Source organism: Patiria miniata, unplaced genomic scaffold (assembly GCF_015706575.1).
Source record: "Patiria miniata isolate m_02_andy unplaced genomic scaffold, ASM1570657v1 HiC_scaffold_10, whole genome shotgun sequence".
NCBI classification, from domain to species: Eukaryota; Metazoa; Echinodermata; class Asteroidea; order Valvatida; family Asterinidae; genus Patiria; species Patiria miniata.
Genome location: NW_024037048.1, coordinates 10168928 through 10195965, shown reverse-complemented (window position 1 = coordinate 10195965; position 27038 = coordinate 10168928). Strand labels below are relative to the sequence as shown.

Below are 27038 nucleotides of genomic sequence, written 5' to 3'. Positions count from 1 at the left end.
CCTTTTTCGAGGGTGATTTTCTTAAGAAATCAATGTACCAAAATAATTACAAATGTTACATTTTTTGTACGTTAATTTTTCTATCCAAGGGGTCCAGAAGAGCGCCACGTAGGCCTACTAGGGGTGAACTTTCAGGCTCTCTTGAAAGCGCCCTCTATTGGTCTGTGTCATAATTCTGATTTTTGCCTGCAGAATTATGACACAGACCAATAGAGGGCGCTTGTTTACATTATCCATGGGCTCTCATGTGGGTACAGTTGTTGCGAAGAAATGATCAATTTATGGATTTTTGAAATTCTGTTTCCCAAACTTCAGCTGATTTCGGGATGCAGCAAAAATAACGCATGAAGCTTTGTACACGCCATCGGTGAGGGCAGTATAACCATCGTCCCATCAGTGAAGAAAAAGGAGACAGATAAATAACATTTTTAAAATGAACAACTAATGGACCGATCCAGTAAGCACCGCCCCATGGTATTCTGACCAATCACAGCCGTGATTTATGTCCGACATGCGTGCACAAAAGGCCGACATGCGTGCACGCGTGTATGATGTGCGCGGCACGAAAATGCAGTGTGGCATTGGAGAGGAGCACCTGTTAATTTGCCCACGTGCGCAGTGGGAGGGGCTTACTGGATCGGTCCCTTATGGGCAAGTTCGCGCGAGAACGTAACTATTGTTAGTGTATGAAGCCCGGGAAGGGACAGGGTGGAATTTTTTTTTTTTTGGAATTTGCTAATTCGTTCGCACGAATTACTAATTCGTTCGCACAAATTACTATTTCGTTCCCACGAATTGCTCATTCGTTCGCACGAATTACTACTTCGTTCCCACGAATTGCTATTTCGTTCGCACGAATTCCTAATTCGTTCGCACGAATTACTTATTCGTGCGAACGAATTTGTAATTCGTGCGAACGAATTAGTAATTCGTTCGAACGAATTAGCAAATGCCAAAAAAAAATTCCACCCTGTCCCTTCCCGGGCTTCATATTAGTGCAATAAGATAGTCCGATGTTTCGTTTATTAAGTGCAGAGGGAACCATTAACAAGAGATTAAACGCAGCGAGTTGTACTGGGTGCAAACCAGCAAATCGGTCTGAAATTGCCTACGCCGGCCAAATCACGATGTGCATGCCCTCAATTCTTCAGTATTGAGCACATTGTGGGCCATGATAAGGTTTTAACAAACAAAAGAAGGGTGGAACCATGCACAGGACTAGACTGTGAGCTTGCATTTCTGTGAAATTTGAATGAAATTGGGGCCCTAAAAGTGCTCTACTTTTGCAATGGAGTCTAGTAGACACTGTTTTTCAAAATGGCGATGGGCTTCAGGACTTCTTTAAGGGGTGGTCACCTTCGGATGGAAATTTTTCCCAAAAGTCATCAGATTACCCCAATAAATTGAAAAAAATGCAAGATGATAAACTAAGCTGTAATGTAATGTGTGTCTCGAACACCTGGGAGAGTTGTGAGTAATTTTTCTTGAATTTCCGAAGTGGGGGCATTTATCATATATTGGGGTCTATCTATGGACTAGCCTGGTGGGCCTTGGAGATATCTACCGGTTCATTCAACATGTCAAAGAATATTAACAATCCAAACATCCTCTGACCACCATTATGTTGACAATGGTTCGACTAGAGCCGTTCGCACTTTAATGTTACAGCGCACGCGCACTGTTTGACACCAACCAACCATTGGTTGACTAATGGTTGTTGCACGAACTTACCCTATTGAAAAAAAAGACACATTTGAACATGCTTACTTTGGTGATGGTAGCAAGTTATGCAATATGTTTATATTTTCTTTCCATGTTGACATACCTATCGCTACTTTAGGTGTTACTGTGTTACACAGACATTAACATATTACATTAACATTACATTATGTATGGCATGTATGGTACAGCATAATGCTTGAAGAAGGCTGGTGTAGGCTACTCGAAACGTTTAATAGTCAACCCCTGACTAATGTCTGAACTCTTCTATAGTGTCACTGCGTTGCTACCTCTTACAGATTACAATAATGTGCTTTTATTAACGTGTCTAAATGAACATCATGCGTGAGTACACACTAAACATCTATTGTTTCTGATTAGACGAAAAACAGAAGTTTCTTTACCCTGATTGGCTCGATTGGTAGTGTCTACCCGGCCCTGTCAACTCTTGGACCAATCAGATTTCAGTATTATCACCAAATCACTTCAATATTTAACATTGACAATCCTTCCCCGTCCCAATTTATGTCATTTTCGTCACACTACGGTTTATATACATCTTTGCTACTCTTTTCTACAAGTGTATAGGCAGTTATTTCTATCACTGTGCTATTGCGACAACCACACAGCATTGCATTTGGTAATCTACACATTTACATTCAATGGAAAAATTCCATGAAGCGTTTCAGTAAAACTGCTTAAAACAAATATCTTACTTTCAAGGCAAATTTACAAACATCAGCAGCAAGCAAAAGATGCGAATCAATTCGGGCGATTCACAATTCAGTGCGCCACCAAGAGTTTGCCATGGAGAGTCCATTTTTCAAGTATACGGTCGACAATACATTGAAAACTTGAATGAGTGTCAGTAGACAACTTGAGCTAATATGTTATAAATTGGGGCATAGCGTTCTGCCGCCTTACGAAAAAACACCATATTTATAACAAGAAAAGAAAAGGGCAAACAGATCCTCGAATTATACGCTTAATTACGACACTACTGACTGAAAAAACGAACAATTTCAAATGTCCCGCGCTGCGAATTGTCGACCATCTCCCACAATGCACTGGAAAAAATTAACTCTCCGTGGTAAACTCTTGGTGGCGCACTGCATTATGAATCGCCCGAATTTCAGAAGAAATCAGAACAAAAATGATTTATGTTACTACTATATGATCGGAGCCACAAAGCTCCATGGAATTTTGCCATTGACACACATATTACAGCATAATATACATGTATTTACAAAAAGCTGCAAGAAACAAGCGTCAACTACACGTTGGATTTTGGAAATGGAAGATCAGTTGGTTTTTTATCTACGTCAGTCGAGGGCGAGATAAGCGTTCATCAAACGTACGTTCGTCGTTTTAGCGATACAAAAATAAAGTCCCTTTGGTTATTTTTTTATACAGAGCATTCAAATATTATGTTCATTTCAATCCAATCCAACGGTACGCGTTTCCATAACATCTCGTCTGCAAATTTCATAGACGATGCAATAACCGTAAACATTATTTTTGGCCTTTTAAAATAAACTCTGTACTATTAAAATGCACTTGCTTTGAATAACTATGACACGGATTCACACTATATGTACTTTGCTTTAATTGGACGTAGTGATTAATTAATTATATTTTTTGTCAATTTTAACTTAACATTGTACATGCATTTTATCAACACAAAAATATACATAAATTGTTTCCAAATAATGTGATTGTTTTAATGAGTGACGTCATCTGCGACCTTTGACCTTCGGACGCCATTTTTAGTCTGTCAGTTTGTGCCATTCGGCCATTTGCTTTCTGGGGTTGCGCATGATGTCCGCCCAGTGTTGGGCCTCGTTTTCGCCCGCCTCTTTGCCGATAACGAGGCGCCCGATGATCTCGTTCTTCATGACCCGGTCGTGGTCCAGAACCTGAGTGGGAAAAAAAGTAACAGATGAAACGCTATGAACTCTTGATCAACCTCGTATCCAGTGCTAACTTTACTTTCAACCTCATTTCCAATAATCCAAGGGCTTACTTTATTTTTAACCTCGTTTCCAATAGTAAGCCCTGGCATAGAAGCTTGTTTGCTGAATCATGATTCGATAGCGCAGTTAGCAAGTAATGGATTTATAGTGCACTTGGTGTTGTTATTTCCAACGTGCATTACATGTTTTCACGTTCATTGTAACTATTACGTCCATACCTTCTCAAAAATAATCCTTTCCTTTCCAATTTGGTCAAATGTGATACTGCAAATTGGCTGGATAAGTTGTAACATTTTAAATTTGAAAAAAAAAATCGTGCTTTCGTAACTCACCCCCGCGACGAATTGATTCTAATTTTTACCACTGACAGGGTATACACTCTAACACTCTGTGACGTAAAGTACAGGCAGGCACCAGACTATTCCTAATTTGCATACGTTTCCAAAAAAAAATTGGATATACAAGTGATCCAATAGCAGGGTGTGAGAGCAGGTAGTGGCGGGAGCGTACTGCTCGACACCATGGGAACGAGGTTGTCTTTTGCTATCTTTAAATGTTAAATAATAATGTGCTTATATAAAAGGTCTTAAAGCGCTATACAATATTACCCCTGCTCATCAGGTCATGAGACCATTTTTTTTTTGCAGCAGCAGCTCGTGATCAGCGCATTCTAGTCTCTATCTACCTTCGCAGGTACCCATTTATACCCCTGGGTGGAGAGAGGCATATTAATTGTAGTAAAGTGTCTTGCCCAAGAACACAAGCACCATGTTACCCGTCAGGGTTCAAACCCATGTACCATGCCACTGCACGTCCCGAGTCGAACACCGTAACCATTAGGCCACAGCGCTCCACTCTTCATTATGGTTGCGTTGAATATAGCGTTTAGTCATGTTTTTTTTTATGAGTTGTAGTAATTACAACAAATCACGTTGTGTTTGTCATGGTTGTTTCAATTGTTGTGAAAACCGTTATAATTGCTGTTTTTGTACATTCAATTCAAGAATCATTTATTTGACGTTATTTCATGATAATCTCTTCTGAATACAATGTTTGATTCCGAAGGGGAAAAATGTGAGCTAGTGATATTACTCAAGTTGGAATACTCGCTTGTGTTGTTGCGAGTGTTGCTTTTTTGTTTTGGTATGTAAAGTTAGTTTGCGGTGAGGACGTCGGTTGTGGTTGAAACAATTACAGTGTTCATTTTTTTCTGTTTCCTTATCTGCGAAATGAGACATTATCTCTAACAGCATTTAAGTGCATTCCTTTATTTGGAGTCTAGAATAACGAAACTATTTAAAAACCACTGCAATGCATAACAACCACATCATCCAGAGATACCGTACCTCAACGTTCTCCCGGCGGGAAATTCATTCCAATTATGCTGTTTTCACTGACATTCTAATTTCATTTGACAGACCCATACCATAGGTCATTCCAACAAGACAAGGTCTGGTAAATAATTATCAGGGAAAAAAAACTCGCAGCATTCATGAAAGTCATCCGCACTGCATGCACTTCAGGTATTCAATTTATCTCCGAGCTGCCTAACGCAGACGTTTTTTTCGTGACGGGGTCTAATTTGAGACTCGGGGCAACGCTAGGCACTTTCAGTTGTAAAAATCTCATTACGTTTCGTCGGACATTAGATTAAATCCGGTCTGGATGCTCCAGACTTATTTTATGTCTGTGATTCCTTCTGGGTTTTTTTTTATACCTGAAACTCGAGGCTGACGTTTTCCAAGCCCTCTAGAGGAACATCGAAGAGGAAAGACTCGTTGAAGACCGGGTTGAGGGTGCGTTTCTTCAGGCGGGTCTTCTTCTTGGCCAAGCGGCCGTTGTTGTACATCAGGTAGATCTTGACGTATGGGTCTGAGGACAGGATGTCAAAGGTCGGTTAATGTGGATTAAAGGAGCGATCTCGTCATGGGAAAAAGTGGTTCAACTGATGTGAGCGTTGGGCAGGCAAAATGGTACCCCGATCTGTACTGTTTTATGAGATTCCCCAAATGGTATGGTATTGATATTGGTATGGTATGGTATTGAAAACATGCAATACAAGAAAATAGACTGGCACCTGAAACAACCAGTCCAACAACCCTTCAGTACTGCATCAATCAACTGTGCCAAAAGAAAACATCTCCTGGTATGTCTGGTACTAGTCTCTACTACTACACGTTTCTCCATAGTCAGCCACCAGACTAATGACAATGTATGAAGAGGTCAGTCTTTTCAAACAGTTGGGCCATGGTTGGACATGTACCAGTCTAGTCTTTAGCCTCGTTTTGAAATCACTTGACCTCCCTCTCATGTGCAAATATTGTAGAAATGTCTCCTTAAAAAAATGAACTGAGTCTTCAAACTTGGTTGGTGAAATACTGAGCACCTTTTCTTGGAAATATTGGCGACTTTTGCTGGCTAAAGAGTGAGTTAAGTTGGCCTGATTTCGTTTTGCATGTTTTTCAGCACTCGATGTCCCAGAGTCTGACAAAATGGCAGGCGCTGCTTGGTTTGCGGTTCGGCCAGTAGGTTTTGGGCTTGGCTTTTAGATGGGAAAGGGCACTTATTATTGGGCATGGTGCAGAGAGGGTTGAGCTCATTAGGCATGAGCCCGGACAAGGTGTGGCCGGTAAACTCGGTGGTACGGTTTGCTGAGAAAAAAAATCCGGTTTGCAAGAGCGGCTAGTCTGCAAGAAATACCGGTTTACCGGTTTAACGAAGACAGGTACCGTTGTGACCGGGGCAATGCCGGTTTCACGAGATAGTCCGGGACCTTAAGGTTTTAGATCATGTCGGTTTGACCTAGGGGCGGCGGACCCGGGGAGCAGGGGAGCACTTGCCCCCCCCCCCCCCCCGATATTTCCAGGCCAACAAAAGTGCCACACTCGCGGTTATAAATGTGCCCCCTCGAGATGAAAAGAAAACTGCCCCTCAAACGCACACAATGATCGCGCTAGAAATAAAATTGCCTCCTCTCTTGTAATGCAATACTGCCCCTCAAAAACACAAGTATCACTCTCGCATTAACAAGATTCTGCACCAGATGGAAAGCTGTCCCTCGAAAGCATAAAATTATGCCCCTCTCGAGATGAAAAATTGGCAATCAAAAACAATAGTGCTCCTCTTGCGATAACTTCTCGAGATGGAAAGCTTCCCCTCAAAAGCGCAATAGGTGCCCCGCTCGCGACATTAAAATTGTGCCCCGAGTCTCAAGATGGAAAACTGCCCTTAAAAATGCTAGTGCTCTTCACCTGAAATGGTCATAACTGGTCATCAAAAGCAACAAATGCTCCTCTTGCGATAAAAAAAAATGGTCTCCCTACATAACTAGATAAAGAAACACAGAGGGCAAGATGGACAACGTATTCATAATCTGTTCCTCGTCATAGTTTTATAGCGAAATGAACGGGACCATATTCTTTTCCTCCACTTTCACACCGACGGGAAGGTGCCCCCTTTTTCTGAGCAAGTGCCCCTTTTTGGTGTTGCCCCCATATTTGAAAAGCGTTCTGCCGCCCCTGGTTTGACAGGTGCGGTGTCGTTTGGACGTTACCGATACTATGCAAATTTGGCAGCGACATTTGCCGGTTTGATCTTTTCAGGGGCAATTCAAAACACGTGCATACCTGAAAGTCCTGTCACGTCCATCTTGGGCAGGTTCTTTGCCTTCAGGACGACCACGGTCAGCTTGTTAGCCGCAGGCTGGTAGCAGAGAGACGTCAGGAGCTCACCCCGACCCTGGGACTTGGAGATCTACAGATAAAAGGGGTGAGGCGAGACAAGATAAAGGAAGGTGTGTGAGGAGAGAAAAATGGGGGAAGGGGGAAAAAGTAGGGAAGATTTTTGGTGAATGCAACTCGATATCAGATTTCATAGATCAATAATAAATTAAGAAAGAATTTCTGCTTGAAAATAACCTGTCCATTAACTCAAATTTATAAACAATCATGAATCGGGATTAAACTTTTCGGCAATGTTCTATTTAAATAATTTTCTTTAACCAATCCAGGATCTGAATCGGGTACCACGTCTATGAAATTGTCCATTTTCTTTTTTAGCCATTGTCGAAAAAAAAGTATCAACCTGGAAACTGTCGGTGAAAACGATTCACCCACAGCTACTTGTTTCCAACTTAAACATTTTCGGTGGTCCATTTTCCATGAGTGAAACTGTCCATGAATCAATATTTGGCGAAGGGCAGCTGAAATGCAACATGACCTGTATGCTTCCCCACAGAAAATTCTAACGGGGAAAAGTTTCAGAATCGAATGAATCTACCATCAACCATGGAGCTAGCTCCCTATAGTGTCTACGGAGCTAAGAAAGTAAACACCTTGTTTAGAATGCAACGTGATATGCATACAGGTGACAATACGGACAACGAAGAAATCTATTTGATATGAGACAGTGAGGGATTTCAGTAAAGAGAATGTCGTGTCAGAATGTGTGTAAGTGATGCTGTCATGTCGTGGTCGCTTGTCACTCGTCATGATGTCGGACAATTATAAGAAATGACAGTTTGCTTTCAGTTCACTTAAAGTGTCACATATTGTCACACAAGACTCCTGCTTTCTTAGCACTGTATCATAAAAAAACGCATTTTCCGTTTTGTCAACGTCACTTTGTCGCTTGTCGTGGTCATATTCTCACACAAAGACTCTCTACTTTCATTGCACTCTATCATAAAAAAAAACATGTTCCGTTTAGTCAACGCCACTTGGTCGCTTGTCGTGGTCATATTGTCACATGAAGGCTCTCTACTTTCATTGCACTGCATCTTAAAAACGCATTTTCCGTTTTGTCAAAGTCACTTGGTCGCTTGTCGTTGTCATATTGCCACATATTATCACACGAGACTCTCAGCTTTTATTGCACTGCATCATAGAAAAAAACGCATTTTCCGTTTTGTCAACGTCACTTGGTCACTTGTCGTGGTCATATTGTCACAAATTATCATCACACAAGACTCCCTGCTTTTATTGCACTGTATCATTGAAAACGCATTTTCCGTTTTGTCAACGTCACTGGGTTGCTTGTCGTGGTCACATTGTCACACTATTATATGTATCGTAAATAATGCATTTTTTGTTCGTCATTGTCATTTGGTCAACATTTGTCATTGTCAAATGATATTCTTCATTCACTGCATTATAAATCAATACAATTCCCGACATGTCCTATCGCGTAATCATGGATGACATAATTAAAAACGACCTCTCTGTGATATAAATATCTATTTGGTGTTAACATAAAATGAACTTGACCTTAAAAGACAAAAGCCTCATTGCAATGAAGGTCTTTTAGCAACGCGTGCCCTGCCTTAAAGATTGAATTTGAGGGCGTCCTTGGCATTGATCGAACGCTGAATTGCCACCATGCACGTATACATGTACATAGGGATGCTCTATTTTTGGCCGGCCTGCTATCGATCATTTTCTATTAAAGAAACGACAGTCATATGAAAAGGTCAAATCGCCAGCATGGGAACCAACAAGATGAATGAATATTTGACATGAACTTAACAGAGGGAGAAGGGAACATATGTCAGCGTTTCTTTTTGATCTTTTAGTCTATCAACATTTCTCATACTTCTGTTACTCAAGGATATGTCAAACGAAACAATAACTCAATCTAGAGTATACTCAAACTGAACAGGATATTTACCTCCATGTGTTAACATTACACAGACTCTGAAAGAAGTCTTTCATTTTAAAGACACATTTGTGATGGATTTTCACCACTGTTGATTTTTTCTTTATAATTTTATTATTTATTGACATACAACAACACAATCACCAACAGCAGCAGCTAAAATGGTAACATTACAATGATAAAGGTGAGAGCACTGATGATGACGTCATCAAGTGTCATGTGACGTCATATTAGAGGGGTAATTTATCTAAAGCTATATCTATAGGACTATCGGTCGGATTTGGTTGTAACTTGGTAGGTACCTATAGAAAGGAATGTGTTACAGATGAAAACTAAAGTGACGTCATGATGACGTTGTCGCATGTCATGAGAAGTCAAATTAAAGGGGTATTTTTGTAAGGCCTATATGTATAAACTAAACTGTGATTCAGATTCGATTGTAACTTGGTGTATACCTAAACCGGGATGTGTTGTAAGTGACGTCATGATGACGTCATCACGTCACGATGTAATTTCGAATAGCTGTTTGTCCACAAAATATTTTTTAAATAAAATATGTGACACAAGTCATGGCTATTCCCTGGAGTCTTTTCATGCATCTGGTCTGCACAATGGGCCGAATTCAGCCCATTTATCTGTGTTATGGGGTGATCATATACAATAGCACTGCCCGGCTTTAAAGTAACAGTCAGTCAGTCAGTCAGTCCATAGAGCTGGGAGAGATAGGCACAGAGACGATACTATAAGCTTGTTGATTACAGGTTTAGTTTAAGTTGTTGATATAAAGTGTCGTGACACGATCCCGCAGATCCAGAGATGAAGTCTTTAAGGTTAGGGGTGACCACTTTAATGCCAATTATGCTCCCGTGCCCTGGGGGATTTTAGACCCGACCCCGGGTGCCCACCATCGTCGGTGAACGGAGGTAACCCGTCAATACTACGAGTCGCAAACACGCGCAAGCACCGCGGATTTTAATCGCAGCGGCGGTATTCCTCGCACGCGCCCCCGGGGCTAACGGCGCAGGCTTCAAGACAGTCCGGAAACATCCCCGAGTTTCTTCTCCCCACGTATTTGCTCTGATGGCGTCTTGTTTTCAAGCCCGCATCTTTCTCAAACCGTCATCATTTGCACCGTCTCACATTTCTATCCTATTGCTCCCAGCTCGGATGATGTTGACAAATGCTTAATTCGTTGTCTCCCCCACATAGCATCCATCTCAATTAGGATTGTCTGGACAAGTGTGCCGGTTAATTTTCCTAGAATTTTTTTTTATGTAAGCAGAAGATTTATTCTAATGACTAATGCATTTGAAGTATGGGATTATTATAAGTTAGGACTCGGGAAGTTCAAAATAACACAGTAATTATTCTAATGACAGTATTGCAGGCGAACATGGAAATCGACACCGTTTATTCTGCTAATAGATAAATGTCTGCAACTTGCAATTTAGACATCGAAGGAAAATTATTGGCACACAACGAAGATGTTTAAAGGGAATATACAACATTTGCAAACATCAAAAACAAAACTCCCAAATTGTTATGAAATACCTTACTGGACTGTTAGTGAAGACAGTCTAAAACATCCTGTAAAGTCATGGCACCTGGTGTGCTGTCATTTTTAAGAAAGTGGTATATTTTTGTATCAATTTCCAACGCTGGTCGGCCGAGCGGCGTTGGAAAAAAAACCTGTTTTTCTTCCTTCAAATACTGCCCCCAATTTACCATATTTAGTTAGTCCGCATTTTGTTTGCAATCGATCACACACCTATGAACGGGTACAAGCCAGTTATACCGGTTCCCTGACCTTACAATTCCCCGACATCTATAAATTGCTCCGTTTTATCTTATGTGGGGTCAGGGAACAGACTACAAGAACATGATTGATTTTTCTTGGTTTTTCCAGCATCTACGAACACAAAACATCAAACAAGTCAGTGTAACAATATTTGCTAAAAAATACCAACCCCCAAAAATCCATCCATTTCTGAAAATTATAGCAAAAGCAAATGTTGTATATTCCCTTTAACCATAAAACACATTCGCCTATTCCGCGCAATCGTAGATTTAATGTCTTGGATTGAGCAGTCTCCGTTTAAAAACTGATTCAGCACTTTTAAAAGCCTTCTCAAAGACGAGAGGAAACACTGAATAATCCTATAAGCTTGACATTTTCTGCATTGAAAATTTATGAAATGAAACCTCTTTGTATCCAATGAAGACGAAAAGCGGCATCATGTGAAGTTGAGGTATGTAGGCCTACACTGTAAACGCAAGTCGTGTTCGTCGTGTTTATACAGCTCACAATCCGGACATGAAGCAAGGTGTCGCAACAAAAACAAAATGGCGGGAACAAATTGGGGGGAAGGGGAGAAAATTCCCTCGACTGCTCGCAATAATGACAACAACAACAATGGCGTGGGGCCGTGCATGTTTTCCCAGCAGCCCGCCTGGCTGCCTTATAATCCCGCGGGGGACACGGCGGCCAGTGATAACAACAGACGACCACGCTCGGCGGGAAAACTCACGGGTCGCGCGCCATTACCGATTCTGAGGCTTGATCTTTATGGTTCGACGCCTCTGTCGTCATGGCAACCGAAAATGGCATCTGATTACGCGGTGGTTTTTTTTTTTGATCGGCTGCATGCGCACAAATACAATTCCCACTGGATGCGATGAAATGCTTTTAAGGCTTTGGAAACAGGAGAAAATGTGAGCGTTCTTGTCAAACATCAATGCCGTCGTTTCATGGATTATAATGCCCACTTCAACTAATTGCAACGTTTGCTTAAAGACAGAAATTTATGGTGTCATACGTTTGATGTGACGCAAATGTGTATCGATTTTCCATATCGTGCAATCTACAAGAAGACGTTAGTGATAATGTAGGCCTAGTGATGTGAGATTTTTTCCCACCAGAAATAAGAAAATGAATTATTGAAACTTTACAAACACGGTGAGGATAAAGACTCTGAAAGTGTTGACGGCAGGAAAATGGCGATGGGGACAAAGACAGGGACAATGGCAACGATGACATTGTCGTTTTGACGACCAGAGAGTTTTGCAATAAAACATGTGACAGGGTCGACGAAGGTGACAACATTGTAGGTGCACTGGTTTTTTTTTTTCGAATTGCAAATAAACCAGCCGTGGTGTTCCAGAGGTCGCGGGTTCAGACCCAACTCAGGTCAATTTTTGGTTCGACCCAATGAACGGTCACCATGTCCATACTGTCAAAGGTGACAAAATGCAAATGGACAACAGCCACATGACAACGACAATGACAGTAACAATTTTAAAAATCCAAAGCTAAAATATCCAACCTTTTTCGTAAGTCGTTCTACATGACCTATTTTACTTTCGTCCCAAAGCTATTTACGAAAACTCTTCTCGGGGGGCAGTTAACAACTAAACTCCGGCAGACACCGGAGACAAGCGGGGCAAGACCCCGGCTCGTGAGGGGCGAATTAGCCCCGATCCTGGCCCAGCAAACCGTCCTGTCACGCTGCACCAGCACGGACCTCGGTGAAACGATACCTCGACATTCCCTTAAACCATATTTGCCGAGACTCCCCGAACTCCACAGTTAATTTGTCAAATTTGCACTGCCTGAAATATCACCCTGTTTATACTTGATCTAAAAAGCGTGGTCGATACACAAAACAGGGTTTGGATTCCAGTTTATTTTGAAGCCAGTATTTCAGAGCATGAGGATGTTTTAGGCAACAGGCTAAACTAGCGCTCGAGGATACATTGAATAGATTACACTCAAAGCTAACAGGAAGTTTGCGGTCTAAAGCAAATGTGCTTTGAAAATCCATGACGTCATTTGGTGGCGAGCGCGCGCAGTTCATTTCCGTACCATATGGCACGGCCCGAGTACATCAAGACGCAGACTGGCGGATTTAATCTCATGCTCTGATCTCTCAAGACGATGTTCGGGTTTCTTGCATGACTGAGCTAAGCCTCGTCTCTCTCGTCACCCCGTGTTCTATCCGTTCTAGCATGAGGCTGTAAGGGAGGAATAGTCTGGTACCGGACAGGGGTTCGTACACTTTCAGGCCTCCCGGCTGCAAATGTCGAAGGCTGTCACTTATTATTCAACTCTGAAGTATTCACGAAAGTAGAAACGGAATATATGAAGAGTAGGCCAGGGTCAGTCTAGATGAGGTATACGTGCAAAACAACGACACGTACCTCAAATAAAATACAAATCTGAATACAATTCACTATAACAAAAACATGAATGAATTAATTTTTCAGTGGAGTTAAAGGGGCCATGGCATATTTTTTTGTTAGGAACACATTTTGTGCAACTTTCTACTCCTCTTACAAATGTATGAAAACTATTTGATACCCCTTTGCTGGTTAATTGTATTCAAAAGTGCACTTCTTTAAACATTTCAAATGTCCCATGCTTTTGAGGACAACAGAGGGCGCTGTCGCTGTGATGTCATTTCAGGAAGACACTGTTCACTGGGGTTGTCTGTTCAAAGTGTGAACCCAAAAATTTGCTCATTGAAAATATTTGTGCAAAAAGGTTGTTCATTGGCTTTCTGTCATGCATGACACAACGAATTACCTCAGAAAAGAAATATATGATAGCAAAATATCGAAAATTCTGGTTACTTTTGGTGCTGAAATAGCAGTAACATTGAGGTTTCTGCCTGAGATGATATCACACTTTGCTCATGAATATGTAAATTTGCATTAGCACAAAAAACAAAGAGGCACCAAAATACTTTTGAAAATGGCAAAATGAAAATTAAAAATAAGGTTAAATAGGACACAGATGTGTATTTCCAAGGACTGCATTAAAACAAATCAAATGTATGGGTCCTTTATCCCTTAACGCTAGCGTAGGGTTTAGAAGATTTACTGGGGTTTGGTAGGGAAAATACGCGCAAAATAGACTGTTAAAAGTCTATTCTGATGGTGTGACGTCATTGGCATATTTACATGCAGGCATTTTGTTTTGGCTTCATTATTGAGGCTTTGTTCAAATTAACGGCTACGGCTGAATATAACACACGGGCCCATGGTAGCGGCCGCAGTCACCTCCCACAGACCCATGTGTTATATGAATCCGTAGCCAAGTATCGGACACGGCCTGATTTGCCGCGTGCAGTAACCAATGACGTCATTGAAATATGCATATTAATGCATTTCGAAGGGTACGGCTTCCGTTTGCTAAAAATAATTCCGAATATCGACTCTTTTTACTTTTCATGGAAAAAATAGAATCGCTTAATCCTTCTGGAGTTTCTTCCGCCTTATTCTCGATTGCAAACGAGAGAGAAAGAAATCGACAATGGAAATTGATTCTGAACTCGACTTCCCATTATCGTATCGAATGTCAATGTCAAACCGTTTGAGAGAGCATCTTCTTGGGAGCCTCTTTTGCAAACTATAGACCATGACCGAGTATGACGAGTTGAGAGTTGCAACCCAGTAAAAATGTATTCCCGTAGAGACTTGTGATTAATCCCCATACTTCAAAATTCTTTTGAACATACTCAAAACTCTCACAGGTGTTCATGCTACACAGACAAATGATGATCAACATGTCGTCTTTCATTTTCTGTTCAATTTTTGGTGAGTCGACCGATGACTTTTTGGAGAAATTCTCACCCAAAGAAGACCACCCTAAAAGGAATGATACCAAAACATTTTCAAAAAAGGATCCCTCCACATCAGGGCGAAATAGCGCCACTTTCGGACCCAATTGCATCCGAAATGCTCAGAATTGGATGCCCCAAGTCCAGGCCAGAGGTGCAGTGCCATATTGTCTTCAATTCCCCGATTCCATGGCCCTCAGAACTCTCTCTAATATAGAATAGTTTGAGTGGGTAACTGTTATTCATGAGCTCGGCAGACGGAACGCCCTTTTTACTGGGTTCCACCATGAGATGGAGCAATAAAGTTCTCAAACCCCCTCCTCGATACTCAGTTTTAATCTGAAACCGGATCTGTGAGACCACGGACCCCCATCGATCCCGGCTCAAATTCTCATGGCGCTACTAAACACAGAAATTTGCTCAGAAAATATTGACTTAGCAGGCTTACCAGCCAATTCATCTTGCGATGTGAACAGGTCTTAGCTGGTTCCCGGTGGATTTTTTGCTCAGCACATACATTTGCCAAGCAATTACTTTGTTTTTCTTAGCAGCTCGATCTCAATGATCAGCCCAGCTGTGCTTGCTTCTTTTTTTGTCTCCGTGATTACCAAACCGCCAAGATGAAAATATGCTCTTTGCTTCATCTCGGGTGATTATCTAGAGTCCAAAGAATCCAAAGTTGATGAGAAATCCAAGAAAATTCCTCAACCCTTCCTAGTTTCTAACCACAAAAGGACAGGCCTGATCTCTCTGCCCTTAATGTCAGGGCGCGGGCGTATAAGCTCTCAGATCCGTACCTAAGTCCGACCTGTCAGTATCTTTGACGCAGAAACCAGAATAACAACTTCAAGTATCTCTCCATTCCATCTGTCTCTCTTTAAAACGCAGATGGAAACCATGCGAAAAGAAACCGTCCTTATTTATTTAAGACTAAGATTATGGTGACACGGTGAAAGCATTTTCCTGTAAACAGAGCAGCGAGGATCAGATACGCTTCCGAGGATAAAATGGGTTTGATCCTACCTGCGGGTGGGATTTAGTATTTCCCTAGATATACAAAGAATCCAAACAAATAACGGGCTTTTAAAAATTATATGTAAAGTTAAATAAAGATTTGAAGCACCTGCGTAGCTATAAATTGTCTCCGGAGTCCAAAATTGGGGTCCGAAATTACGGGTTTATTTTTTTAATTTGGCATATTTTTAGAATGTACCACAGACAGCATTGGGTTATTGCAATGCATGCTGGGATAGGTTTCAACTTCCCTAATACACCACAATTCATTGCGATTGTTATTGATGCTTTCAGTCGGGTGTGCAAAGTAAGTCACGTCTGCGGTCCTTGAAACTAGACCGATTATTGACTCACCTTCGGGTGTCTGGGTTTGACCTCCCGTGTCAAGGTCACTGCCTTCTCGCTTAGGTCAATGTTAGCCAATGGCACGACGACCTCCCCGATGACGTCATCCCTGGAGAAGCGGTCGAAGCTCATGACGACGAAGTGGAGCGTGACGCCTTGCAGCTGGTTGTAGGCCAGGCCGTAGAAGGTGAAGGTCTCCTCGTAGACTGGCTCCAAGGTCTTCCTCATCACCCTCGTCTTGACTTTGTGCTTCTTCTCCGGGAGGAGGCAGAGCTTGATGTAGGGATCCGAGGTGCCGCTCTGTGGATCCTTGACGGGTAGACCCTGAGCCTGGTGGATGGTGACTGTGAACACCCCCTTGTCGGTGCGGTACTCCACCGTGAAGGTGATCTGTCCTAGATGGGTCAGGTCCTCCGTGGATGATCCCTGCAGCTTGTTGTCCCCCTGCCATCCTGATTCGTTCTTCAGCTCCCCTCCCTCCGAGTAGCAATCCTTGTTGAAGGTCCCCGGGTCCATCCCACCGCTGACACCACCTGTGCTGGCGCTGTAGGTCTTCATCAGGGCTTTCTTCTCGTGTGACAGCGGGGAGACAGGACTCAGGGTACCCGGAGGGAAGGTCTTGGAAGGACCCAGGGTAGGCATCCCTTTCCCGTGGAGGGAGTCTGGAGAGGACAACTCCGGACTGCTGATGGGTTTACTGGCGGGTCTGGCGTAGAAGGTACGGTTGCCCTTCTCCGCCGTCCCGCCATGGAAGAAAGAAGCTTTGTATCTCCGTCGGTAGCAGTGGTAGACGCTCAGGACTAGGAGCAAGACTGAGGTAATGACGGCCAAACAGACTCCGACCAATGCTGCCGTGGACACTAAAAACAAGGAGCAAAAGAAGATTATTTCATTAATGAATGTCACCCAAATATTCCCAACCTGGGAGCCGATAATGTCAGAGGCAATATACTCTCGGAGAGAAAACCAAAGCAAACTTCTCATTTCTTTGGTCGGGGAAAACCCAGTACAACACGGATGGGAAAACCCCTAGAAAAATGAAGCCTTGGCGCAAAATGTGATAACAATGTCATAAGCTGACTTCCTACAGATTGACAACAAACAGCATAAAACATGCGGGATAGTTTATGCTTAGCAAAGATGGTCTTCCACTTTCCATTCAAAAGTTTAAATAGCACTTACTTGTATAATTATATTTGGTTCTCTGCCCTAATTCCCTTAGCTAATTAATTTCTTTAAGCTAGTCTGCTAAGCATCTTTCCGGTTGAGGTGCTCAAAGCAGGGAGGCAAAAGCCAAAACGTTGCAAATTTGATAGTTACTTTCAGACCTTAGATTTTGTTCTGAAATTTGAATTGATAACACGTGGGTAGTGCTGAGTCAAAAGAAAACAACTCGGCTTCCCCTGGAGACCCTCATCAGAGCTTTAATGCTCGCCGCACATCATGAAATTTTAAGCAGGACCAGGGATTTCATTTAACGGTTCATTGAGCATTCTTCCGTCCATAAGCGAGATAAATAGCGCCCTCTAAGCGACAACACGAATTCCCAAATTATTTCGAGAGAAAACCGCCAAAACAATGAAACAAAAGTAATTTTCAAGTCCGATTTTCCCCCAAATTGATGAAACAAAAGTGATTTTCAAGTCCGAAAATTGGAGCGTATCGGTGGTAATACATTTAGATGTAATTCTTGTGATGGGAAAGGGGCGTGGTCCCCCTATTTTTTAGACTATCCAATATATGGTTTGCCGTTTTATTAATACCACTTTCAATATAGTTTTGTGCTATAAATACACCCATACAAATTCGACATAATTATTTTAAATTGTGAACATTGCATGATGGAAAGATAATATATTCAACCTTTGCATAAGAGCAAGATTTATTCCTGTTTATCCTGAAAGCAACGAGTAAAAACAAAATTAACGACCAAAATCTGTCGCGGCGCGGAAGAGACAAATTGCGCCATTTGCCGATTGCCATGTGCGAAAAACCCGCCATAAAACACTCGAAGGTTTCAGCAGCGCTATACGACTAAAACAAATATCACATCTATTCCAACGCTGTAGCTCTAGAAACCACTGAGAATTTGGGTAGTATTTTTTTTTTAATTCTGCACACTAGCGTCATGATTTGGGTTATAAATTATGGCAGAGAGCACTTGTAACAAGCGGAGTCCACTCAGAGGGTTCTGAGTATGGCGTCAGTCGGTCCACGGGTTGGTAATGCAGCCAGACCCACAGCCTTCATCCAAAGCGGTGCTATCGGGGGTAGATAGCTAACGAGGATACGTGCTGGCAATGAGAGCACGGTAGCTCGGCGACATTTTGAGGCTGAATCGGTCATGCTTTGTGCAAATATAATGGCAAGGGCTGATGATTTTAAAGTAGAATGACATTTAGAAAGGCTTGATATTTCTAGAATTGGGAATTTCTACAAGAAGAGGACTATGATAAAGATGAATGAAAATAATCTCAGACAATTAAAATGATTGAGAAGTCATTGCTAAACCTGTTAATGGTACCTATGGGAGACGTGTTGTCGTGATTAATTATACCCTAGGGAGACACCAGGACATTAGGGAGACCTTAATTTAAATGTCTCCCTTATGTCATAGCTCCTATTTAGAGGCAAAATTGTCGCAAATGGGCTAGATCGATTGCTCGTGGTCCAAAACATAAATATACCGAAATTCGAGGCGGTAGGATATGGTAAAGTTAGGGTTAGGTGACATTAAAGATAGAAAATATTGTGCACAAGTCTATGAGAATGTCTCCCAAATTACTTTTTCCCGTAATAGTTATTACTACAGTAATGTTATAACTTTACTGAATACTGTTCTGTTATTGGTATTTTAATTAGTTAATTTGATCTATGGCAACCAAAAACTAAAATTTGGCAAACATTAGCAACTACTTTTTCAACTGGAATTGAAATTGAAACAAAAACAATAATCGATTACACTAGCGCTAGCGTCACTTTTAATTCTCACAAGACAATATTAATATCGTTTCGGTTTGCGGTAACACCATGTGGTAATAACTACTGCTTAGAAGATATTTAGTTCTGAAAAGAACTTGTCCTGCTTATATCAACTTTCGCTATGTAGTTTTTGTTCTGATAAGAACAGTCCTGCTTAGACAAAATTAAATTGGCTTAAGACTCTACCACTGCAAGTTCTATTCATTAACCCTCCTACTGTTTAAATAGTCACAGACAGTCAAAAATTCTATCCACTTCTCCTGCAATGCCTTTTACACAGGTTAGTCACAAACAGTCAAATCATATTTCAAGCAAGCACTCCGACTAGTCAAATTCAGTCAGCAGACAAAAGCAGGAAACTATGGCGAAGCTGTCTTATCAATCACCTGCAGTAAAAGCACAGCTGAAAAATATAATCTATGGCTACCAAAAATCAAAGTTCCGCAACAAACAATGGCAACTATAATTTTTTCTAAAGCTTCAACTTGAATTGGAATTGGAATTGGAAGAAGTTGAAACTTACTTATCAATCACTGTGCCCTAGCATCACTTTAATTCTGATAACACAAAATGAAAGTGGTTTCTGAGACAGTACCACGGCGTGCATGCATCACGCCTGTTTTGTTTCTCGTCTTCCCTGATGGACAAAATCGGCTTCAAGCATCGGACCTATTAGCGTCTCCGGCACTGATGCTTATTTCGCATAATTTCTCCCATGAGCGGGCTCTATCTTTGACTGTCATTCCTAGACCATTTTCTTATTCATTGCCCCGTCGCTTCGCCCCCTCCGCTCATTATTTCTAAATTTTCGGGCTTGAGTGGTGTTCTGGCAAAAAAAATGCGAGCAGCTGCACATACGAGCGCGGTGCATTTTTTGGAAGCAGACGGTACGTTTGCCGCCGGCAACATGGCGTAAAGAAAAAAACATCCCGCGCTTATTTTGGCGCGCTTTGACGCAGGCCTAATAATCATGTTTGTCAGACGGGGTAGTTTAGCCGGGGGCCAGAAATTATTGCTCAGTTCCTTGCGAGTTAGTGTTAGTTCCGTTTTTTTAAAAACATGAATATTTTAGACTACGATGGATGCTTTCTCGTTTCCCACACTTTCTTTTGAAAAAAGATCTGTAAATCTTTGTCGACAAAACTACCTCAAAATTCGTTTCATTCTCTCGTTTGTCGCCTACCTCACCATGACATGACATTTGCTGTTGACCTTATTTTGATATCAGAAGAAAACATGTCTTGAAATACACTTCGCTTCTCTTGCTAGCAAGATAAGATCTTATCATGTCCCCCCGGGAATTAACATTGCAAACAATCTTGCGGATATAAAGCGGACGTTTTTTCTACTTAAAAGGCAACTCGGAGCTCGATAGGAAGACAGTTTTAGGTCCATGTTTGTAAGCTCTTTACAGATTATTACATTGTGAAACTGCAAACTGATACAATGCATCACGCAAAGCTTTTTACGAACAAAAGAAAATGCGTCTGCATTTTCTATTGTGTTTCCTTCTATTGGAATTGTGACAAAAGGATGAAACCCTGGCAAAATAACCGCAGAAAAGTGTGTGGGGGCGCAACTTCCCATGCCGCGTTCACTGTGTTATTGTAACATTTAGAGATCAATACACATTATGCTTTGAATTATTCCTCGATCGACAAACGCCCGTCAGTACATCGAGTTAAAATAACACCATTGGAGACAAGAAACTTCGACTGCGAGCCCCAAGAGTACTACGAAACTTTATTTAAGAAGATAACTTATAAAACTTGAGTCTATTCTCCGATCTACAAACTTGGGTCTAGTTCTATATTTAGTACGGCAGATAGGTGATGGGATTGTGCCTTTGATTATATACAAGCATGGAATTGGCAAACAGTCAGAGTATGTCATGAGAAAGATATTTGCTATAGGGCGTCGTGGATTTGTGCTTTGCAAAAATATAGGTAGAATGTGGTCTACCAGATGTTCCTCAATACCTACGTTCCCCAGTGCCTATCTATTCCCAAATCCGTAGGGTTGGGGAACATAGGTATTGGGGAACATAGGTATTGGGGAACATAGGTATTGGGAAACATAGGTATTGGGGAACATAGGTATGCACCCAGTAAAATAACAGGTATTGGCAGCCATTTTGAAAATTTTGAAAATTGCTTGTTAATCTACCTATATTTCTTCAAAGGAGAAATCTGCGATGGCCCTATAGCCAAATATATATCTGAAGACATACTTTGACCAAAATGCCATTCCTGTTCCATCAAAGGCACAATACTCCCAAATATTTCCCCTATCTGCCTTTATAATAATTATAAGAACGTGAAAATCAAGTAAGTTTGAATATGTGGAGTTGAATATTTAATCTTGGAAATTAACTACAGGCACTTCGTCGTCCATTCCATTGGGATCGGTGTGTTTTGAGTGAACACAAGTTAGTGAAAGTAAAGAAAACTGTATTTTTTTCCCTGTAGGTTTGGAACACATAGGCCTACTTTGTTTCATACCTGCACGGTTTCGGTTAGGCACCGTATTCTGTTTCGCCTACGCGGGGGCAATATGCTAGTTGCAGATTAACTTCCCATCCTGGAAAAGCATTTTCTGTGAAAATCCAACCCATAACCAACCCGACGAATCAACGACTTGTGTTTTTAATAATCGGTGGGTCAGTGCTGTGTGCACAGCCGTTAAACTGTGCACACACACGGCGCATAAGAGACGACTCCCGAAAGTGCGCTATATCGCGAACCCGTTCGCCAGGCAACCGTTGCTAGGACGTATGCATGACGCCTATGTGACGTCATTTACTGGCAACAACGCGGACTTGCAAGTCGAAGATGTCTTGGTTGCAGGAATATTGAGACATATCTGTATTTTTAGAAAGACTTTGTTTCATTACCGCATGCAGAGATTGAACCTTGTTGAGCGATGGTTTTGAGTATTTTTGTTCTGTGTGGAAGATGGGATGAAATTTAATTTTCATCCCCAGTTTGAGATCTAAAAGACGCAGTACGAAAAAAAAGACAAACATATAGTCATCTTCAAGTAAATTATCTGGAGGTTAACAAACCCACAAGCAATAAATTCGCCCTAGTACATCTCGAGTTTTGACATGAACGCACAGATACCAGTTTAAAGAAAGAACGGAAAAAACACCAAATAAATTCTATCGATTCACTTCATTCAAAGGCAACACTCTCTCTATCCGTCCTTTCCTCAAACTCTGCATCTCTTGATGTTTATTCAACGCACGATCTTTACTGATCGAAGCCCGTCCAAACACTCATCAACCTGCATGCTCATTCAAAAAAAGACCGGCCCCAGGAAGATGCTTTGATGAGCAAAGGGCCGCAGGGTTTTACCAAAAAAGGTCTTCTTGGCGCCCCCCCCCCTCCTTAAATGCTGCTCCAGAATGGCAGTTAAAAGACCTATCCCCCTGAGCATTTAGGACAGATGTTAATAATTGTGGGCTTCTTCCCAGTTTGTTTTACTTTGGCGTAAATGGAGCGATTTGCGCATCTAAAGCACGCGGCATGAGGCGGTGACGAGGGTAGTTCATCAGTTATCTACTGTAGATAGCGCGCGCACTAGTAATCGATAGCTTGACAGCCCAGGATCGTGGCTATGTAACCTCGGCACACATCGCCCACGGCCCCCGCAGTGACGCAAGAAATTAATCACTTCAATTTTTGTGGCAACGGAAATATGAGAATTACTGTTATTAAACAAAATGTCGGGGAGCGAGGATTTCTGGATAGACCACATGAAATGTAAAGTGCATGTACGCGTGTATAGTACTATGTTACAAAAAAGCTGAATCTACTGCACACGTATAAAACACGCAAGAATGTTTCATATTGCATGGTTATTTTTCAAGTTGATAAATAGTAATTAAATTTGTGAGTTTTTTTTTCAATAAAACTTATTTAAAATGGAAAGCCAGTACTCAACGGTATATTTTTACTAGGGCAATTCCGTAAAATCCAGTTCTCTGCGTACGACCGACCACATGATGTACAATCATCCCAGTGTGGAACAGTCTTCCAGACTCCACTGTTGGTCGCCCTACTACATCAGGGACCAAGGCCTTCTGCTCCAGGGCAAACAAGCATCTTAAGTCCTTGTACTAAGGGCCTTGTACTTTGCTTCTGTACATAGTGTTATCTTTTGCACTTTTGTTTGGTATTAGTGAGCACAGAAGCCCCCTTCTGTGCTTATTCGTAAAAAATAAAAATAAAAAAAGGTCGTTATTAAAGGTGGTGGTACCTTGGTTTGGTCTGTAATTGTTTTCTACTCATTAGATGTCACATTATTAGTGATTAAAGATGTCACATTATTAGTGACGTATCACAGTCACTTTTCAAACAGCAGCTCATTAAAGTGTCTGACATGTTCGACGACTTCTTCTGTTGGACTTTTAGTCCATATTATATTGATCGTATAACGTCAAAACCTAAGGGAAAATTTGGGTTGAACAACTTAGCTTTAAATGTAGTTTTAAAAAATCAGCACACTTTGTCGATTTAAAGTGCACAAGTAATGCCTTAAAGTCTTGTCGGCAATCAAAACAAGAGCCCATTACATGACCTATTACGAGGAGCAGAAATACCCAAACAGGATATGCCGACGGTTAACCTACAATGAAAATAGCTCCACTCAGCTTATTCCGAACAGCAAGAGACGGATCGATCTCATTGCTGCAAGCTTCCCGACCGTCTTCACGTCATGTTTCCCTGACATTAATACATTCCGGTCAAAGCATCACATCAAGTGCCGCCGATACCTGAATAAACATGCCAGAAACTCTCAGTCTCGTGAACGGAGAACGTTTCTAAATTAAGTGTAGATTAATTTACCCTCAGTCTCAACGTGGCTTATACTCGCGCCGCTTCGACATTGTTTGGTTAGCAAGGTATTTCCGTACAGTGTTTCAACTCCAGACGTGGCACTTAGTTCCGTTCGTTTCGGTTATTCCAATGTTTGTCAACAACAAGGGCCTTAATCTCAGGCATGAATAGCAGAACTCGGAGGACTCGGACTCGGATTGGACTCGGACGGGAGGACTCGGACTCGGATTGGACTCGGACGGGAGGACTCGGACTCGGATTGAACTCGGACGGCAGGACTCGGACTCGGATTTCTCGGACTCGGACGTGAGGACTCGGACTCGGATTTCTCGGACTCGGAAGAGAGGAATCGGACTCGGAATTTTCTCTGACTCAGACGGAAGGACTCGGGTTTTTTTTCGGACTCGGATACTGACTCGGACTCGGGGCTCTGACGAGAGGACTCGGACTCAGATTTCTCGGACTCGGACACGGACTGGGACTCGGGCTCTGACAGAAGGACTCGGACTCGGACTCGGACTCGGATCATGTGGTCGATTACAAACTACTTAAAGCTGTATCCGAATGCATTTTTTTGGCAGTGGATTTGGCTCATTGCCATTAGCGCGTTGCGTGGATATCCGTAGCCAAATGCTCATTTCAGTCTCGGCTGAATCTGCCAAGACGATGTCAACGTGCAAAACTGTGCCGGTTCAACCTCTTAGTATGCAACTCCACGGGCTCGCCTCTCCCTGGGGACCAGACTAGAAGGCTTAGGGCAGTCAGAAAGAGCTTGGTAGGAGTCAAGGGCCAAGACCTGGTCCGGATTGTCAAAGAGCGGACACGCTGGCAAAAGTCTCTCGAGATTAGCTGCGTTCTAAGGTTTCGTAGCCTTGACGTGCATTGCATGCTGGCATCGGGAGATTCATGATTACTATGTGCATAGAAAGCAAATGGACCTGACACTGGAACGTGTTAATCTTCGTCACAAAATTGAATTCATTAGAACGGAAAAACACGAGTAAACAATTGAAGATGAAGAGGTGGGTTTTTTTTTAACTCCCCGGGCACCTTTATACGTGACATTAACTGAAGTTCAGCGGGAGAATTTGTTATTTTCAAATTGCGTTTCCTGAAAAAGTGCTGAGAAATATTACGGTATCCGATATGTGGCAACTGACAAGAACAAAATCTTTCCCATGGTCCCCATTCACGCAAAGGATCATGTGCAGCGTGTAGCTCTGCTATCCAAGGGCACGTATGGGACACCTTAAAATTAGCCTCGACAATGTGGCGGGAGTTCTTTTCAACGAATGCTGCCATAATGTTGCGGCCATAACTGAGGTGTTCCCGTGCATACGAATACACGGTGGTCGTATGGAAAATAACAATCACTACATCTCAATCTGCCATTTTCTAAGTCAGCTCAACAGAGGGCGTACATGTTACGTGTGCCCAGTTTAAGCCCTATCCGAAGAGACCTTGAAAACATAATGACGTCACGCTTTGTTTACATGTGGGCTTTCCTATGGGAGCCAGGTGGGGACGATTGACTGGCGCCCCCTCCTGGCTTCCATAGGAAAGCACACATGTAAACAAAGCGTGACGTCATTATGTCTTTGGTCTATTGGTGATACGGCTACCGCTAATCACAGTATAGCATGCCAATGGCAACCATATAGCAATTCCAGATTCGCCTTAGAGCCAGCTTCATATGATTGTTGGGATTTTGTCATTATCGAGCAGCCCTATACCACTTCCGATCCCGAACCCGTACCGTACGAAGCGGTAATTTTTAGCACGTATATCCCCCACCGTGGCAGTCTGCATTCATGCGCGTGGTACGTGTTACTAATCAACGACGCGTCGGTGTCTGAGTGCGCCGACAAATGAGCTGGCGGGAATACGGAGCCATGGAACCAAGACAAACACGGGTAACTACTGAAGGTTATGGTACATGTACAAATCGAAACGCTTCATTTTGAAATACACACACACCCTCACACACAATCACTCTTGTTTGACTATACTCTCGAGGACAATGCTTTGTGTTTCCCTTTGTCCTTGTAATATAACACTCTCCCATAGACTAAGCACACAAACTTACTACAGAGGACCGTTTTGAACAAAAGACGCAACTCCCGAGGACTGAAAGGATCTGTTGTTCTCCCTTTGTGTGTCTGTCCACCACGTACATGCTTACGTTACATAAGTAGTGTGGACATTCCTTTGTTTTCGTGTAGAGAAAAAAACCTGTGAAAAAACGTCATTTTACTCACACTGTGAAAACTCTTTCAACGCATTTTTTTTCTTTGATTCCCTTTAGTGTCTCTTCATTTTGCCACAGATAAACCTAACCTCAAAATGCCTCTAAACCTGTTTTCCAGAGAGGGGGAAACACTGTGTGGACGTGGGCAAGTCCACACAACGTCGCTGCTACCTGGTTTATGTGGACCTCTTTTGTTCGGAAGTTCACACAGTGAATGTAATGCTTGTACATTTTTAGAAACTGTGGCAATTGTATAACAAATATCATGTTTGATGTGCTTATTATTTTTTGTAACTTGTACGACACATCAATTGGAATAATACACAGTTGCACTAAGACACGTAGCCTGGTTTTATTTTTGTAAGGCAAATGAGCTTTTGGGGAAACACATTTATTTGATATCCACTCTACTTTGAGATTTTAAAACAACTTGAAAACGAAACATCTAAATATTACAATTTTGAGTGGGTGATCGTCTTTGAAACCCGACTGAGCTTATACATTTTGATGACTCCAATTTCACCAAATACGCCGCCGGAATAAGCTCTCAAATCAGGCTTGGTTTCTCTCCCTGAGGCTGGTCGCTTGGGACAGAGTTGATCAGGTGTACTTAAGAAAAACCGCCTGCAAAATTCAGGCGCGAAGA

The 27038-nt window shown here is 42.0% G+C and overlaps 1 protein-coding gene across 1 annotated transcript; it reads right to left on the bottom strand.

Annotated features, from left to right (window-relative positions):
• Positions 1-2820: 2820 nt before the first annotated feature.
• LOC119740656 (synaptotagmin-4-like) lies at positions 2821-22163 on the bottom strand. The gene is made up of 5 exons (XM_038216027.1): positions 22106-22163; positions 16331-17181; positions 7319-7445; positions 5410-5564; positions 2821-3635 (listed from the first exon to the last, which is right to left on the bottom strand). The coding sequence occupies exons 1-5, from the start codon at positions 22161-22163 to the stop codon at positions 3486-3488; spliced, it is 1341 nt and encodes a 446-aa protein (XP_038071955.1). The 3' UTR covers positions 2821-3485.
• Between the last annotated feature and the right edge of the window lie 4875 nt (positions 22164-27038).